Consider the following 18,208-nt stretch of genomic DNA (forward strand, 5'->3'; position numbering starts at 1 on the left):
AGAACAGTACCTGTTGAGTGAAATAACCTACGGGCCCCTGACACTAATGTGGCCACTTTCATATGGGAGCAATGTGATATTCCAGGACCACGAATAGCATAGGCCAAGGATGAAAGGGTAGGGCATATCTGCTGCACACATAAGGAGAAGAAAACGGTTGAAAGTTAAAAGCCATTATCTCTTCTAGGGACCTGAACTACTGCATCAAAATGAATGTCTTCAACCCTGAACATTCTGTCTCTGTACTTTCACATTATGAATAGTACAGTCAATACATCCAGACCTTGCACGGAGATCCCACCAGTTTGATAAGAGCTGAAGACAATTTAAACCCTCTTTTCTTTATCCTCAGGGCAATTCCTTTCAAGCTTCAAGAACAAGCCATGAGTTCTACCACTGCTGAGATTTGCTTGTATTTCTTCCCTGACAGCCCTTCTCCACCTTCATCTTTATAAATCAGAGTCCTAATCTTCTCGAACTCTCCCACACTGACACCCATCTGTCCTCTCCTCTTACTACCTTCTCAGGATATTTCCATAGCTGGTAAACGGATCATACGTGATTAAGACAACTAAGCCCACAAGTACCATTTCAAGACTAATTCTATTTACCAATTAAGAAATTAGCAATTTGTGTACTAGCAAACCCTGAGAGGTAAGAATTCTGCCTAGGTCCAACTTAATCACTCTATCTTGACCTCAGTTCATGCAGACCTTTTTTCCACCTCCACCTTTCGCCCCGCTCTAAGCCCATCCACGCTGGGGTATGTGCAGAGCTCTGTGGCAGCCGCTGACCTCCCCTTCAGACTTTCCAGAGCAGTACAGCACTCGACTATGCAGAACATGCCAGCTCCTCAGATACACAGCAAGCCACAACTGGAATGATTTCCCATAGCAAACATCTTTACCATCCATTACATGTCATAAAAAAGAGTCCCTGCAAAGCAGAATAATTGTTGATGTTAATTAGAATTTAGCAAGTATGATAGAAAAATTTTGATTAGGTCAAGAACAGAGAGCTAAGATTCAGCCTGTGTAGAAAACTGAAAGGTTAAGACCCTGCCCAAGGACTTGGGGACCCAACCCCTGACCAGCATGCAGAGGACATAGAACATGAAGTCAAGGTACATGATTAACCAGCTCTAAGATTTAATGCCTGCCTTGCTCGGTTTCAGGTTTGTTTGGAACCAGTTACTCCTTTCTTTTGGCTTATTTCTCCCTTTTTCAATGGGAATATGTACCCTATGCTTGTCCCACCATTGTATCTTGGAAGCAGATAACTGGTATTGATTTTACAGATGGGACTTTGAACTTTGGACTTTTGAGTTGAAACAAGTTAAGACTTTAGGGATGAAATGAATGTATTTGTTTGTGAAAGGAGATGAGTTTTGGAGGGCTGGGGCAGAATGCTACAGATTGGATGCCCTCCCAACCTCACTGAAGCTTAAATCCCCACTACAACTGTTGAGGGTAGGAAATCCTATTACAGTAATTGAAAGGTGGGGCCTTGAACGGCTGATTAGATTGGAGGACCGTGCTGTAGTGAATGGATTAATAATGGTGGTCAGGGGCATGGTTCTGAGGGCTTTAAAAAGAGAGTGAATGAGGAGGTTAGTCTTGCTCTCTCTTTGCTCCACCATTTTCTGCCATGTGAGACTCCTGCATTGCTGTAAAGCCACCAGCAAAGAAAACCCTCACCAGATGTGTCCCCTGGACTTTGGACTTCCCAGTCTCTGAAACCATAAGCAATAAATTTTGTTTCTTCTTATAAATCACCCAGTTCCAGGAATTTTGCTCTAAGAAACAGAAATGGACTAATACAGACTCCCAGCACTTCCTCTTGCCTCTTCCCACTCAGTGGATGGCCTTGCTGCTTATTTCATGGAGAAAACAGAAGCGCCCAGAAGAGAATTTCCACATTCCTCCATCCACAAATCTATCAACCCAATCTAGCCTTTCACCACATCCTTGGCCCTCCTTCCTGTCTGAGGGGAACCTCTCTTAGCCATGGGGCACTAGGTCCCATTCTTTCTCACAGGCCCAGAAACATCACCACACCCACTCTATCCTACCTACTAGTCTTCCCTCTCTCCTGGATTATTCCCATGTGCACTCTAATATCACTGATCAGAAAACTCACTCCAGCTACCCCTCCCCCATTTCTTCCTCTTCATAGCAATTCTCCTTGAAAATGCTATCTGCATTTCCTTTCTCCCCTTCTCCCTTCAGCTCACTCCATCTGGCTCTTTCTCCCCACCCCTCCAATAAGCTACTGTCACCGCTGATCTCCACATTACCATATCCAACCACAGATCATGCTTTCCTCCGCAACTGGCTTACCTTACGTGGCTGACTAAACACCTTTTTCCTAGCTCTCCTCCTACTTGCTCCCTCCAAGCCTCCTGGGCTATAGCCTACTCTTCCCAGGTCATACCCGCTGAGGACTCAGACCCAGTCCTCTGACTCCAACTCCTTCCTGACTCTGTTGCAGGGCTCTAAGCACCACCTGCAGGCAGCCATGGTCAGACATCAGCCCCAACCTCTCCCCTGAGTGCCATCTCCTATTCCCTACTCCACTTGGATGTTTAATAGGTACCTCAGTATGTCCAAACCAAACTCATTACTGTCACCAACCTTCCCCCCACCCTAAGCACTCGCTCTTTCTACAAATGTCCCCTTCTCAGTACATGGCAAGTCCATTCTTCAGGCTGCTCAGGAAAAAATTTGTGAATCCAGAATTCCACACTTCTCATTTCTACAACTTCTGCCCTGGCCTAAGCCCCCATCATCTCTTGTCTGGGATGATTCCAACAGCCCCTAGCTGATCTTCCTGATCTTCTGCCCCTCTCATCTGTTCTTGTCACAGAGTGACAGGGTAATACATACATTGTATTACGCCATATTCCTGCTCTAATGCAGCCTGTGGCTTCTGTTCAAATGTCTCCTTGTCAAAAAGGCCTCCTGTGCATCCAAACTGTGCACATACTGCCACAAGGCCCCATCTGCATCTGTTCCCTTGCTGCCTTTACTTTTCTCCTCAGCACACTGAGCACTGACACATCTTGCATTTCTTCATTTGTTATGTGTCTCCTCTGCCAGAATGTAAAGTCTGCAAGAGCATCTCAGCATTCACAAGCTTTGTTGTGCATAACAGGTACTCAAACTCTGTTATATGAACGGTAGAAAAACAGTGTTGAATGATCAAATGGTATTGTTAAAAATGCTCTAATACCAACAGATTATGTTAACTGGTCAGAATGAATGACAAATGGCTGAGAAGCCAGACTATAATAGTCAGGGGGTAGAAAAGGGAGGAGTAAATCCTTCTTAACATGAGCTAACAGAGCTTTCTCAGTTCCCTCACCTCATAACATTAGTAGTAATAATGAGATAGTAATAATGGGGATGATCACACTAGAAGAGGCCACTGACTGAGTGTTCACTGTGTGCCAGGATTTTCCACACACCTGGACCTCGCCACCATCCTACAGGGAAGACATTCTTATCCCTATGTCACAGATGAAGAAACTAACTCAGAAAGTTAAGCCACTTATCCCACACCACAGAATCTGAAAATACTTGAGACCCAGCTCTATATGCAAGCTTTCCTCTAAAATACCGAGTCATATTACCACAGGGACCAAGCCTAAGTGAAAGGTACTTGTGATAATGGGACATCTTCCCTGTGTTGGTTGGTACCCTCTGTCCTGACCAACACTCCCCAGATGCTGACTCTCAGTTTAGGATGAAACAAATGACTTACCCACTCTCCACGCTGAAAGATCCACTGGCAAAGCACAAACCCGTTGAAACCTAGTTCTGTGGCATCATCTCTGGGAGAAAAGTGATGATTTAATCTGTCATTTTCAAGGTTATATTTCAGTAAACATTTTTCCTGCCAATTTCATTTTGGAAGGAAAAGTGGTCTAATGGGAAGAGGAGCAAGAGTCTGGAATGGGGTCGTGTCTCCATCACTGTCAACATACACCTGACAAGATGACCCATCTTCCATGCCTCTTTCCAAGGATGCCTCCATGAGAGTGGCTCAAGAGCTTTCAGTCTGCCCAAGGATATCTCCCACAGGTTAGGCCTGTCTGCCAGTTCCAGAAGGCAGACACTCTCCTGGGAAGGGAGGGTGAGTGTTGACTGAAAGGAACTGGGAACCAAGCAGAGATACAGAGCCCTAACAAAGCCAGAGGCACCGGTGAAGCACCAAGTCCCAGTGTCCTGGGTTCCTGGCTACAGTGTGGCTGTGACACCAAGTCAGGAAAAGGGGAAGATCCAGCTAGGGGTCCCATCTGAGGTGCCATAAATAAAGCCTGCCTCCTTCCTTGCCTCAGCCCCAGCACAGAGAGTACTCGGTGAAGTAGAAGGAGAAAGGAGATATACAAAGCAGACTTTAACTACAAAAGATAGCTCAGCACTCGCTCTCGTCCTCTTAATCCATAAAGTAAGGATGAGGAGATACCACACAGAGATGCTTGGAGGGTGAACTTAATATTAAACCTCAGGACCGCTGATGTTGAAGGAGACTGATGTTAACCTCAGCCACCTGCCTTTCTGGGTTATGATGAAGCCATTAGTAGCCTTGGATGAAGTCCCTCCTATGGGTCAAGGAAGAAGTAAGGATGAAGACTGTGTTCTTTGGTGTCTACACGTGAGGGTGAGGATCATTTGGCTGTGAATGCATGCAGTCCACTGATTTCCATCAATTCGGCAGATTTGGCGTACTGTTTGGGAATGGAAGGATTGGGAATGGAAGGATAAAGACTAGCAGACTGAGACACACATGCCTTGTACATCTCATGACTGCCTGCTCTGGTCCAAATTAGACCACTCATGCCTTCAAAACACATTACCAAGAATTCCAGGGCTACTGAAAAGATAATGAAAGGCCCACAAAATCCCTCATTTGCCTAACACCTCCTCAAGCCAGACATTGTGCAAAGCAAAACTAATATCTAGTTTTTCTTCTCAAGGAGTAGAGTTGATATATGAATTAGATAGATATTTATCTTTAAAAATTACCCTTCAGCCCAGAAATTTAAGAAACAAAACAAAAAACTATTTTGGGGGTTTTTGGACCTCCAAAAATGTTTTCATCTGAATTAGTTATCAATATTAAAAAAGTTGGAGATAACATACACACCCCCGCACACAATACAATCCACAAAAATAAACAAAAAAACAGTCACTCTTTCCTGGAAAGACTGGAAGATCTGGCTACTCTGGGGCCACATTCCTGCCAGGCAGTAATAGGATAGGGTGTGGCAGCCGCTGCCCCTTCAGATAGAACACGCTTTCTTTGGTGGAGGAGAGGGGAAAATCTATACATATTTTTAAGCTTCAGTTTCTGTCTCTGTGTTACATATATCATTAGCTAGCTTAAGTCAAGAAAAAAAAGCAGGGGGTTGGGGAGCCTAGGTATATAAAATAGGGAACAAGACCAGGGAAACAGCCCCAGATACAGGAGAAAAAAAAAAAGCTGAATTAAATGGATGATTTTCTATGAAGACATAAACACAAAAACTGAACTTAGAAAGAGGAAGCAAAGCTAAACAGGCCAACAGCTTAGAAGAAACTATAATAGTTATCAGAGTGCTATATTCTATAAAAGCACTGGGCTTAGGCAGTTTTACAGGGGAATTCTATCACAGTTTAAAGAAACAGAAAATTTCAAAACAGATCATTTCAAAAGTATTTAAACTGGCTAGAGCAGAGAAAGAGAACACTTTTTATAAAGCTACAGAAAACACTAAAACAACTTGATAAAGATAGCATTAAAAAAGCAAATTATAGACTAGTCTCATAAATAATGATGTAAAATTTCTAAATAAAATATTCAGAAATAGAATCTGGCTATACAATAACAGAGTTCATCCCAGGAATACAATGATGATTCAATAATATAAAATCTTATTACTACACCTCAACATATTAACAGGTCAAGGGAGACAATCTCTATAATCAGTCCATAGATGCCTAAATGGTATTTGAAAAATTTCAACCACCATTTTTTACTTAAAAAAAAATCAGCAACACACCCCTTAGTAAAATAACTAGCATGGCAAAAACACTAAAAGCATTCTCTCACTAAAGTCAGGAAGTAGACAAGGATACCCAGTATCATCCCCATTATTTCACTCTCTTCTGGAAAAACAATGCAATCACAAAAAAGAGACAAAAATATTGGAAAACAAGGGACAAAATTATTATTTGCAGCTGACATGATGGTATACTTGGAAAACCCAAGAGAACCAAATGCAAAAACTATTAGAAATAATAAGTTGTTATTTAAATAATTAATAAATACAACTAACAAGAACATGTAATATAATAAAGGATCCTATTTTCAATAACAAAACAGATAAAATAACTAGGAATAAATTTAAGAAATGTACAGAATTTTCAAATAAGCTAATTGTAAAGAAAATATTTCTGGGACAACTTGAGAAATATGTGGATCTGATTTTAAATAAATTGCTGATTTTGCAGAGCACTTTTTTTTTTTTTTTTTTTTTTTTTAGTGGCTGGCTGGTAAGAAGATCCAAGTCCTTGAACTTGGTGTATGACAGTGCAATCTAACCAATTGAGCTAACCAGCCAGCCATAAATTGTTGATTTTGATAGACATGATAATAGGATCAGGGTTATATACATATATTTCAAAAAACGCTTATTTGTTCAAAATATACTGTGAAGTATTTATGGATGAAATAATTTGTTTTAAAAGATTCCAGTTCTGCAGGAGAATGAAACTAGACCCATACCTTTCACCATACACTAAAGTCAACTCAAAATGGATTAAATAATTAAATATACACCCTGAAACAATAAAACTTCTTAAAGAAAACATAGGAGAAACACTTCAGGAAGTAGGACTGGACACAGACTTCATGAATATGACCCCAAAAGCAAGGGCAACCAAAGGAAAAATAAACAAATGGGATTATATCAAACTAAAAAGTTTCTGCACAGCAAAAGAAACAATTAACAGAGTTAAAAGACAATCAACAGAGTGGGAGAAAATATTTGCAAAATATACATCTGACTGGGCCGAGCCCGTGGCGCACTTGGTAGAGTGCTGCGCTGGCAGTGCGGCGACGCTCCCACCGCGGGTTCGGATCCTATATAGGACTGACCGGTGCACTCACTGGCTGAGTGCCGGTCACGAAAAAACGACAAAAAAAAAAAAAAAATATATATATATATATATATATATATATATATATACATCTGACAAAGGATTGATATCCAGAATATAAAAGGAACTCAAACAACTTTACAACAAAAAAACAAGCAACCCAATTAAAAAATGGGCAAAAGAGCTAAATAGGCATTTTTCAAAGGAAGACATACAAATGGCCAACAGACATATGAAAAAATGCTCAACATCACTCAGCATTCGGGAAATGCAAATCAAAACCACACTGAGATACCATCTAACCCCAGTTAGGATGGCTAAAATCTAAAAGACTCTGAACAATAAATGCTGGCGAGGTTGCGGAGAAAAAGGAACTCATACATTGTTGATGGGACTGTAAAATGGTGCAGCCTCTATGGAAAATGGTATGGAGGTTCCTGAAACAATTGCAGAATAGATCTACCACATGACCCAGCTATCCAACTGCTGGGAATATACCCAGAAGAATGGAAATTATCAAGTCAAAGGTATACCTGTTCCCCAATGTTCATCGCAGCACTCTTTACAATAGCCAAGAGTTGGAACCAGCCCAAATGTCCATTATCAGATGAGTGGATACAGAAAATGTGGTATATCTACACAATGGAATACTACTCAGCTATAGAAAAGAATGAAATACTGCCATTTGCAACAACACGGGTGGACCTAGAGAGAATTATATTAAGTGAAACAAGTCAGGCACAGAAAGAGAAATATCACATGTTCTCACTTATTGGTGGGAGCTAAAAATAAATAAATAAACACACACACACACACACACACACACACACACACAAAACCCAGGCGGGGGGGAGAAGACAACAATTGCTATTCCTTGAAGTTGATACGACAAGCAAACAGAAAGGACATTGTTGGGAGGGAGGTTTCGGTAATGGGCCACAATAATCAACCACATTGTATATCAACAAAATAAAATAAAATAAAATTAAATTAAATTTTTTAAAAAAGATTCCAGTTCTTGGGCCGAGCCCATGGCGCACTTGGTAGAGTGCTGCGCTGGCAGTGCGGCGACGCTCCCACCGCGGGTTCGGATCCTATATAGGACTGACCGGTGCACTCACTGGCTGAGTGCCGGTCACGAAAACACGACAAAAAAAAAAAAAAAAAAGATTCCAGTTCCTCACTCTACAGAAAAAGGGATAAATGATTTAAAATTGGCTAAACATTGAAAACTGTTGAAATTAAGTGATGGATACAAGGAGGCTCATTATACTGACTTCTCTACTTTTGTATATTTGAAAATGTCTACAACAAAGAGTTAAAAGAAATGTGCAGAAGGACACAAAGGAGAGTCATAAAGACTTAAATTGCAAAGGTTTATAATTGGCTTCTAAAAACACACAAAAATGCCACCAAACAAGAAATGCAAATTAAAGCTACAAATCAGATAACATTTTCATCAATCAGACAGAAGTCGAAATATGTGGTAATAGATAGTATTTGGGGGAGGCAACTTACATTGATGGTGGGAGCAGAAATCAGTGCAACTTCTTTGGAGGATAATTTACCTTTACCTTTAAGAGTTAATATACACACATCCCTTGGCTCAGCAATTCGACTTCTAGGAATTTATTCTACAGATACTCATTCATTCAACAAGTATTTTCTGCCTCCTACTATGTGCCAGGCAGTAGAGAGAGATAGAGGTGGAGAAAATGTGCCTGCTCTCATGGTGCTTCCATTCAGCAGTGTCAGGAGGAGACAAAGGTAAGTAAAGCAAGTCAACAAGTACGCATGCAATTATAATAATTATAATGCCAGGTGAGTGATAAGATAAACAGGGAAGGACTGGTCTGAGAAGGCCTCTCTGAGGAGGTGACTGCAGAGCAGAACCTGAGTGAAGGAGAGAAGAAAGCCAGAGAATGTGTGGGAGAGGCAACAGGGAAGGAAGCAAGAGATAACAGACAAATTTGGCCTTTCTTCTGTCTGTTTTGATTTTTATTCCTAACAGCTTTTTGTTTATCCAAACGATAGGGGCAACATTCAAATGTCCCCTGACAAAAATAAAAATTAATCAGGTCCTTTCAATACAGTACACCCTTCAAGGAGGAAGCCAGGGCAGCACTGTTTCCCCAAACATTATTATGCCTAAAAACTTGATTTTTTTCAAAGAAAGAATTTTCCAACTTATCTAAGTGTTATACCAAGGCTAATCACGAGTTTTTAATGCAGAAAGACCTTTCTGCAGCAAAGAGAGCAGATTAGTTTCACAAAAGATATTGACAGTTGCTAGATATTTTTACACAAACACAGAAACAAAACTGTCAGACCCTGCCCTTCTGGCAGGATTGAGAACCATTGACTCAAAGGAACGTATAGTTTAATTTCACAAAATTTTAAGCAATGAAAACGACATTGTGACTTTCTTTAGGGGTTATTTGGATAACGTTTTTACAGTAACGTGGCCAGTGTCAATTAAGGGCATTTCAGTTGAACCCAAAAGAAATCACTCTTCCAGAACACTACATACTAACCTCCTCAAACACCACCATGAAATATCAAGTCTTCAAAATTGCCTTGAATGATATGTTCTACAGCTGGAAAATTAAGAGACTAGCAGATAGGGAGAGAAATTTGTCTCCGTGAAATATGCTCCCATATCAGTTTTGAAATCATCTTTACATAAACGCATTTATCTCCTACCCAAAGGGAGAACACAAGTAACCAAACCATTTCTGGACTCTACAGTGATCCCCAAGGAGCGAACTTAAGTTCGGGCAGATTTCAAGCGCCATGAGCCACCTGCCCAGGTTTCCTTCTAGCAGCGGAGGATCCTTCCTTTCCCTCGCAGGCACTCCACCCTTCCCCAAAGGCCCAGCAATTCTGGGCGGCGAAGGCCGCTCCTGAAGATTCGTCACCGAGGAGGAGAGCTCCGAAATGGAGCGCGGGGTGCCGGTAAGCCTCCTCACGCGCCGACCCAGGCACAGGGGCACTCGGTGTGGGTCCGACAAGATGCGATCCGGGGGGACCCCGGCGCCCCCTCCGCGTCCCACCTCCGACGTGCCGGCGTCCAGGGGCCTCCCCGAGACTCCCCATCCCCAGGCTCTTCTCCCGCGCGGGCCGCTGCGACCCCGCAGCTGAAGGGTTCCCCACCGGCTGCCCGGGGAAGGGCAGGGCTGCGAGGCTGGGTTAGGAGCGCCTGGTGAGCGAGAGGGGGCTCAGAAGAGGACAGCAGGGAGTGAAGAGTGGTAAGGCGCGCTCCCGCGGGCAGGTGCCTGGAGAAAGGATGGCAGGTCGGGGGCTACCTGCCGGCCAGGTGAGGAGAAGAGGTCTGACAAGCGTCGGGAGAGGACACTGGGGGGCGGGAAGCTGGTGGGGTGCTCCTGCGAGCAACTAACTTGAGGAAGGTGGGGGGCGCGGGGCTACCTGCGGGCCAGGTGAGGGGCCCGCCCCGCCCCCGCGCGGCGCCTCACCTGCCCAGCGCGCGCTTCATGCCCGCGTCGGCCGCGCAGCGCGGTTCGGCTGGCCCCTGGCCCGCCAGGCGCAGGTTCTGCTTCAGGCTGCAGTCGGCGTCCAGCGCTGCGGCGACCGAGCCGGAGGACGAGCCTGAGGTGGCGCGACGCTCATGCTCCAAGCTGACCGGCTCGATCCGCTTCCTCATCCCGCGGCCGACAGGGCCGGCTGCCGACAGCGCCCGCTGGCCTCGTACGCCCGCCCGTGCCGCCCTTGCCGCAGTCGCCGCCGCTCACAGCCGCCACCGCCGCCCAGAGCTGGGAGCCTGCTGCCCTCACATTCCCGCCCCAGGCCGCAGCGCCGGTTACGCACCAGCGCTGGGGCCCGCGGTCGCTCCGGCCAATCAGCGCCGGGATCCGGCCGGCCCCGCCCCCGCCCTGGCCCCTCCTCCCTGGTTCCACTGGGCGAGCGCGCAGCTACCCCGGCGCCGACCCGCAGCCATTTTGGAGAAGGGCGGACGAGGTCGGGTCTGCGCGTCATCGGCAGGGCAGGGTTGAGCGGCGGGCACCGCTGCGCAGGGGTCTGAGCCACGTCCCGGGAGTGGCGGATGGCTTCGCCGGGGTGCTCGGTGCCGTGAGCAAACGCGCTCGGCCATGCCTCAGTTCAGCGGCCCGAACGGTGAGACCACGGCGGGGGACGCCTGCCGGAGAGGGGTCACCCGGCGAGCGAGCGCGCGCCGCAGCGCGAAGCCTCTACTCCCTCCCGGCGCCCGGGCCCCTCCTACTGGAAACTAAATCAGGATAACCCCGGGAAGTGTGCTCATAAAGCTTCACACGAACAAAAAGAAAAAGTAACGAGTCACAATTCCATTCTAATGATTTATAATTATTTTCCCACAACGATTTCACTTTAAAAAAAATGCCTTCAGGTACTTTTTTATTTGAAACATGTATAGATACTTAGTTTTTACTCTGGGGCCGAACATACAAAGAATGGACTGCTTAAACGATCTACTTTTTAAAAACCTGTATTATATTTTAGATTTTTATAAAGCAATTAGAACTAGCGGATCGGGGGAACCCATCTCAAAGTTAAATTCGCACTTGTGAAACTCGGGTTAAGTACTGATTTAACCCATCCTAAAAAGGGGAAAGGGCATTTTCCAAAATTTAGTGTTATAGCTTCAGCTTGCTTTCATATGGCATTAATCTTACATGTGATCTACAACCAAGAGATATATTTGCTTGCTTATTCCAAAGTAACTTGTAATTTCAACATTTGTGTCAGTTTGAAAACTTAGCAACTGATAATTTAAGATGATTTAGAAATGCGTTATACAATAGCTCCTTTTTTCTTTTTTCTTTTCTTTCAATAGCTCCTTATAATTGCTTTGTAATGATACTTTGAAATTGCAAAAGAATTTCTTCGACCACATTACCAAGTATCACAACCCGCATTTATATTTGTGTGGATATCTCCAAATACATTTTTAAAAAACATACTGTGGACTTTAAATGGTGGATTCTTTAAAGTGATAGAGTAGCACACATAAAGATTGGGAATCGTGAAACTAACATGTAAAAAAAAGTTTGACCCTATCACTCACAAAATCCCCTTTGAAAGAGAAATGTAAGGGGTATTGAATTTTTCTTGCTGGCACGGCCTTGCCCATACAGTCCTTAGCTCTCAGTTATGGAGTCTTTAAATACCATCCCCACACTGGTGATGCCCACATTTGCATTTGTCCACACCTCTTCCTTGAACCCGTTTCAGTCTCCGCGATCCAGTAGTCTACTCATCTCTGCTCTGATTTCTGGCAGGCACCTAAGCTTACTGCTTTCAAAGCTGAGCTCCCAACTCTTCTCCCACCCCCAACTCCATCCATAGCTTTCCCCTCCTGGGAAATGATGGCTCTATCCTTGCGGTTCCTCAGGCCAAAACCCTGGGGTCATCCTTGTTGACTCCTGTCAAAATTTATCCAGGATCCAGCCACTTCTCACCACTTCTACCATCCCAGGGCCAAGCTACCATCATCTCTCACCTGAGTTACTGTAATAGCCTAAGTGGTCTCCTGCCTCACTTCTTTCTTCTTAACTCAGCTACCACATAGTTTTTTTGTTTTTAAAACTAGGTCTAATTCTGTCACTTGTTTGCTCAGAATACTTCAGTAGCTCCCCATCTCACTTGAAATAAAAGCAGAAGCTTATGAAAAGGCCTATGGGCTCTACCTGACATGGCCTCCAGTCCCCTCTTTGGTCTCAGCCACCAGCCTCTCCTTAGCCACCTACACCCCTCCGCAGGGCTTTAGCACGTTGATTCCTGCTGCCTGGAATTCTCTGCCCTGCTCTTTAAGGCTGATACCTACACACCTTACTCCTTACCCCCTTCAGGTCTGTGCCTTCTCTGAACACTTAAAACCATCAGAGCCTCTCACGTTCACTGTTTGCTTTCTTTGGCTTATTCTTCTTAGCACTTATCACCAATATATTTGTCACCAGTGTATCTGTATCTGTATATTGCCGTTTTCCTACGCTGGAACATAGATTAAACTGAGAGAAAGGACTTTGTTTGCTGTTTTATCTTCAGTGTCTAGACCAATGCCCGCTCATAGTAGGCACTTCATAAATATTTGCTGAAGGAATCACTGAATCATCACAAGTCCCCAGAGGTGATACTACTGTCCCATTTTATAGGTAAGGAAGTGAGTCGTAGGGTCATTAAGGAACTTTGCCTCTGCCTGAAATTAAGAAGGGGAATGGCAGAGGAGGGTTGTAGATCCTGGTCTTTGGATCACAGTCTTGCAGCATGGGCCGCAATAGAATTGTGTATTGATTAAAAAAACACAACTGAATTAAGGATAAGATTCAGAGGCTTGTTTTTAAAGTAGGCCATTCCCATGCCCATTTGTCAGATAACATGAGGGTACTTCAAGAAAGTTCATGGAAAGATTCCTATCTTTTAATTCTATTTTTCCATGAACTTTTAAAAGTATCCTCCTGTGTACTGTATTTATATTTGCAAAAGAGCAACTTGGTTTCTAGCGTTAGCCAGAATGAATCTAATATTGATTTTTAGAGATTAATATTGCTTTTTAAAAAATAGCCGAATAAAACAGATTGTTTCTATAGCACTGATTCCTGTCTTTAGATGGTTAGGAAATTTTCCGTAATCATCTAGGCAAGAAAATGCTCAGTGAATTCGTGTTAATCTAGGGCATTTCCACCCTCTTATTTTACAAATATTTTTAAGTGCTTTAAAATCAAAGGGTGGTACTGTGGAGTTGAAAGTGGAAAGCCTAAATACAGGGTCTAATCACTTTAAAGCTATGTGATCTTGGGCAAGTTACCTAACTTTGTTCCCTTATCAGTACTGGATCTTAATAATCACCTTTAGGGACAATCGTGAGAATTAAATGAAATATATGTCGCGATCCCTACCACACAGGAGGTTCCCAATAAAAGATGGTTTAGCTTTATTATGAAACAAACAAAAAACCCGCAGGCAAAACAAACGAAACTCTGTCATAACGATACACACCAAGTTTCTGGGCCTCACCTCTTAACCTGAAAGTGCCCCTTTGAACCTCAACGACAATGAATGAATCAAGTGGAAAAAAGAAGTCGCAGGGCGTGCAGTTATCGCGAGCTGTGCTGTGCGTAGAGTCGCCTAACCAGCCAGCGCCTGCGAACTCAAAAAAGCGTCTGGCTCTCTGCCTCCTGACGCGGGGAATCTCACTGGGGAAAGACCCCTTTCCCTCCTTCCCTTTTGTAATGCGGCTGCGCAGCGGAGGTAAATGTCTCTTTTCAGCTGCCGTAGTCCGTGAGTCCCGGCAGCGTGTACCTATTGGCTGGGCCTGTTTGGCGCCAAAGCGCGGAACGGAGGAGCTGGAGCTGTGGGTTGGTGCACAATAGGAGCGCGGCAGCCGAGAGACGGGCGACCGTTTTGGCCTAAGAGCTGGCGGTTGACGAGGCCGTGGGACCGGGGCACATCCGCCATGTTCTGCGAAAAGGCCATGGAGCTGGTCCGTGAGCTGCATCGCGCTCCGGAAGGGCAGCTGCCCGCCTTCAATGTGAGGGGCGCGGCAGGCCGGGGAGGGGCGGGCGTGGGCGGTGCTGCGGGAGCGTTGGGGGTGGGGCCTGGGGGGCGACTTCTCCCGCAGGGTTTATTTTCCCCCTCCTCAGCCTGAGGTCGGGAACAAAAATTGTGGGACACTGCAAACAAAACGTAGGAGGAAAAAGGAGGCATTCGTGCTCATCGGAGTACGTCCTGGTGTTTTTCCGTGCCGTTCCTTTGTTCAGCCACACATTTAGTAGTCGCCTGGTAATGAGCATTTGTTACGCGCTCAGCGAAGCGTCGTGATTGAAAGCTAGGCCTCTGGAACCGGACTGGGGCTAGTGTGACTTTGGGGCAGTTACTCAAGCTTTCTGTGCACTCAGTTTTCTTATACGCAAAAATGGGGGGTTGATGATGATAGTAGCTAACTCGCGGTGTGGCGAGGGCCGAGTATGTCGGTATGTGTAAGGGCCTCTGAGCAAGGCCTGACCTACAGCGAGGACTGAGCTGGAGTCTGCTGTTAGTTTCTACTGCTGTTGCTGCCGCTATGCTAATTACGCTTACTATTATGATTATTCTTATTTTTCTATTACTACTACCCAGGCAGGGTGCTGAGCACTTAACCTACATTATCTCTTGTCCTCATAACAACCCTTTTAGATTTAAACTGTTTCCATTTCTATCAGCTGTATACACACAGGCTTGGGGATATTTAAGCATCTTGCCTAAGGTGACATAAGCAGTAAGAAATAGAGCTAGGGGCTGGCCCCGTGGCGCACTCGGGAGAGTGCAGCGCTTGGGAGTGCAGCGGCCCTCCCGCAGCGGGTTCGGATCCTATATAGGAATGGCCGATGCGCTCACGGGTTCGGATCCTATATAGGAATGGCCGATGCGCTCACTGGCTGAGCGCGGTGCGGACGACACCAAGCCAAGGGTTGCGATCCCCTTACCGGTCACAAAGACACACACACAAAAAGAAATAGAGCTAGGATTTGAACCGTAGCACTGGCTCTAGAGTCAGCACTCAACATTCTATACTTGCCTACTCCTCCTGTCATAGAGCAGCCACTGTGTGAATGCCAGGGCACATCCTGCTGGGAGGGGGCACAAAAACAGGCAGTAGAATGCAAGATGATAAGTGACAGGTGTAGACAAGGAGCATAAAGGAGAAACATCAATATAAGCTGGAATAGTGGAGAGTATGTTTTAGACACACTGCCTCCAAGGTTGAGGTCACCACTCTGAGAAGGGGGTGAGGAACCCCAGCCAAAGGACACAGCAATACAAACACACGTGGTCACATCGGAAAGGGTGACCGAGGGCAAGTGGGGAAACCATAAAGGTGAGCTCGCAGCCTAAAAGAGTTTGGTATTCCCTCATAAAGCATTTTGGAAGTTGGTAGAGGATTTTAGACAGAGGAGTGATAGGGTAATTTCTGTGTTTTGAAGATAACTATGGCAGCAATGGGGGAATGGATTGAAGAGAAGAAAGAATGGGGGCAGGGAGATGGTAAGTGGGTGGTTGTAATAGACCAGGTGGGAGGTGTGTATGGGCCAAACTGTGTCAGGTCAGTTGCACTAAAGTCACCATCTGGGTTATGGAGTCTTGAGACAAACAGGACTTCTAACTATTACAACAGGGGTGGAGATGGGGCAGATAATAAATGAGAGGGAAGAATCAGGGGATCTAGGGAGGATTCTCAGGTAACTGAGTAAACACCCATCAGTTCAGGAGAAGTGTTCTGGAGGAGGAGTGTTTTGGGGAAGGTGATGAGTTTTGTTTTGAACATTAAAGAGCACCTAGCCTGACAATTAGATCATTTAACAAATGAGGAAAATGAGCCAAGAGAAATTATGGATCAACTCAAGGGACTTGTTTGAACTTACAGTATATTGAAGGTAGAGCCTCAATTTCAACACAGGTTTTCTAGATTCCGGTCAATTGTTCTTTCAACTTCAGAACAGTTACCATTTAGGAAGTTAGGAGACAACAGTGTGAAGCTTAGTAGAGATGCTGGAATGCAGGGGTGTGTAGGCTAAATATGGCTCCATACTTGGGTGGGAGAACTAGAAACTTTAGGGGGTCATCATACATGTGAGGAAACAGGCCCAAAGAGGCAGAGAGAATTGTCCGCACAGGTGCTGGATGAGCTGGCCTTGGAACCCAGCTCTGCCTTGATCTGGGCTCTTTTTTTCACTCAAATTTTAAGGTAAGTGTTGGCTTACCACTTTTTGTGGCTAGGGTCGGGTCTTAAAGTTGCAAAATCACTTTCTCTTTTAGGTCTTAGTTTTGTGGAGCATCTATTGCACCTGTTGTCTCATTAGTGCCTTCCGCTGACAAACCCACCTGCTAGTCAGGTGGCTTGGCAGCCTGGGAGGCTGGCCTCTGACACAGCTGAGCAGGGGGGGACTGTTGGTTTGAGAGGCCCAGCACCACACAGGCTTTCAAGAATCGTTTCTCCCAGGGAGATGATAGCTAGTGGGTTTAGAGCAGGGGCTGTGCCTTGTTCATTCCAGAATCACACGTGGTTAAGTGCCGTGTTCGGCAAATTGAGAATTGCCCCCTTTCTGTATGCAGAGTTGGTAATTCTTTTTTCTTAAAAAGTACATTTTTAAGAAAACTATCTTGGGGAGGCTTACAGCTCAGGTGAGGGCACAGAACAAATGTAATTCCCACTATATATAAAAATCTAAATCTGAAAGTTTGTGTATATTTTACAAAATTATTTTATACTTGCCTTTTATATACCTGCAGATCTATTAATTGTACGAGTGTCAACTATTCCTTAAAATAATATTTACTGATAAAAGGATTATTTAAACTGAATTCTAATAAATCAGACCTTTCTCTGGTATGCTTTTTAACCAGAAGATGAAAGTAAAGGTAGAAGTCATACATATTTCATCAGGAATTACATCTTTTGAGTAGTGTTAAGTAGTTGTATATTTTGGCTCTAAAAATAGATTGGGAAAAGTATATGGGATTGCTTCTCTTTGGATGGTTGACAGATTCATTGTGTAATGTTTATGAATTTCAGAATTCTAATGTTTTATCTTCCCATGGGAAAAAATTTTAAAAATTTGCCCCAAGGTGGATAATAGGGAAACTCCTTTGGCCTTTCTGTTCTTACATTACAAACCCAAAAAACTATTTGGGGGGGAGGGGGTTAACCGTTTAAGACCATTTTTCAGTAAATAATAAATTACTTACGTACTTTTGGTATGCCTTCCTTATTGCTTCTGTAGAACTATTGATTTTTTGTCATCAAGTTTATTGAGGTATAATTTATATACAGTAAAGTATACATTTTAAAAGATTTTTGAATTTTGACAGATGTATACATCTTTATAACCAGCACCCTTCTGCAACCCCAAGGGTTCCCTTGTCCTCCCCTTTGTAACTACCTCCTACTTGCTGCTTTAGACAACTATTAATTTGTTTTCTCTGACTACAGATTATATTTCTTTTTTACATATTGTTGGATTCAGTGTTTCAGAGTTGGCAAACTTTTTCTGTAAGGGGCCAGATGGAATCATGTAGTATGCATTCTTTTTGTGCCT

The 18,208-nt window shown here is 44.3% G+C and overlaps 2 protein-coding genes across 4 annotated transcripts in view; one reads left to right on the forward strand and one right to left on the reverse strand.

Moving 5' to 3' along the window:
* The window catches only part of ABHD12 (abhydrolase domain containing 12, lysophospholipase), a 93,993-nt gene extending 83,055 nt beyond the window's left edge, over positions 1-10,938 (reverse strand). For both annotated transcript variants that reach the window (XM_063107896.1, XM_063107895.1), the window contains exon 1: positions 10,616-10,938. In XM_063107896.1, the coding sequence (XP_062963966.1) occupies positions 10,616-10,803 (188 nt within the window). In that variant the 5' untranslated portion in view covers positions 10,804-10,938. The remainder of the gene's footprint in view (positions 1-10,615) is intronic.
* Positions 10,939-14,485: 3,547 nt separating this feature from the next.
* GINS1 (GINS complex subunit 1) overlaps positions 14,486-18,208 on the forward strand; it is a 32,804-nt gene continuing 29,081 nt past the window's right edge. For both annotated transcript variants that reach the window (XM_063108558.1, XM_063108557.1), the window contains exon 1: positions 14,486-14,664. In XM_063108558.1, the coding sequence (XP_062964628.1) occupies positions 14,590-14,664 (75 nt within the window). In that variant the 5' untranslated portion in view covers positions 14,486-14,589. The remainder of the gene's footprint in view (positions 14,665-18,208) is intronic.

This window comes from Cynocephalus volans, chromosome 9 (genome assembly GCF_027409185.1).
Source record: "Cynocephalus volans isolate mCynVol1 chromosome 9, mCynVol1.pri, whole genome shotgun sequence".
NCBI lineage: Eukaryota > Metazoa > Chordata > Mammalia > Dermoptera > Cynocephalidae > Cynocephalus > Cynocephalus volans.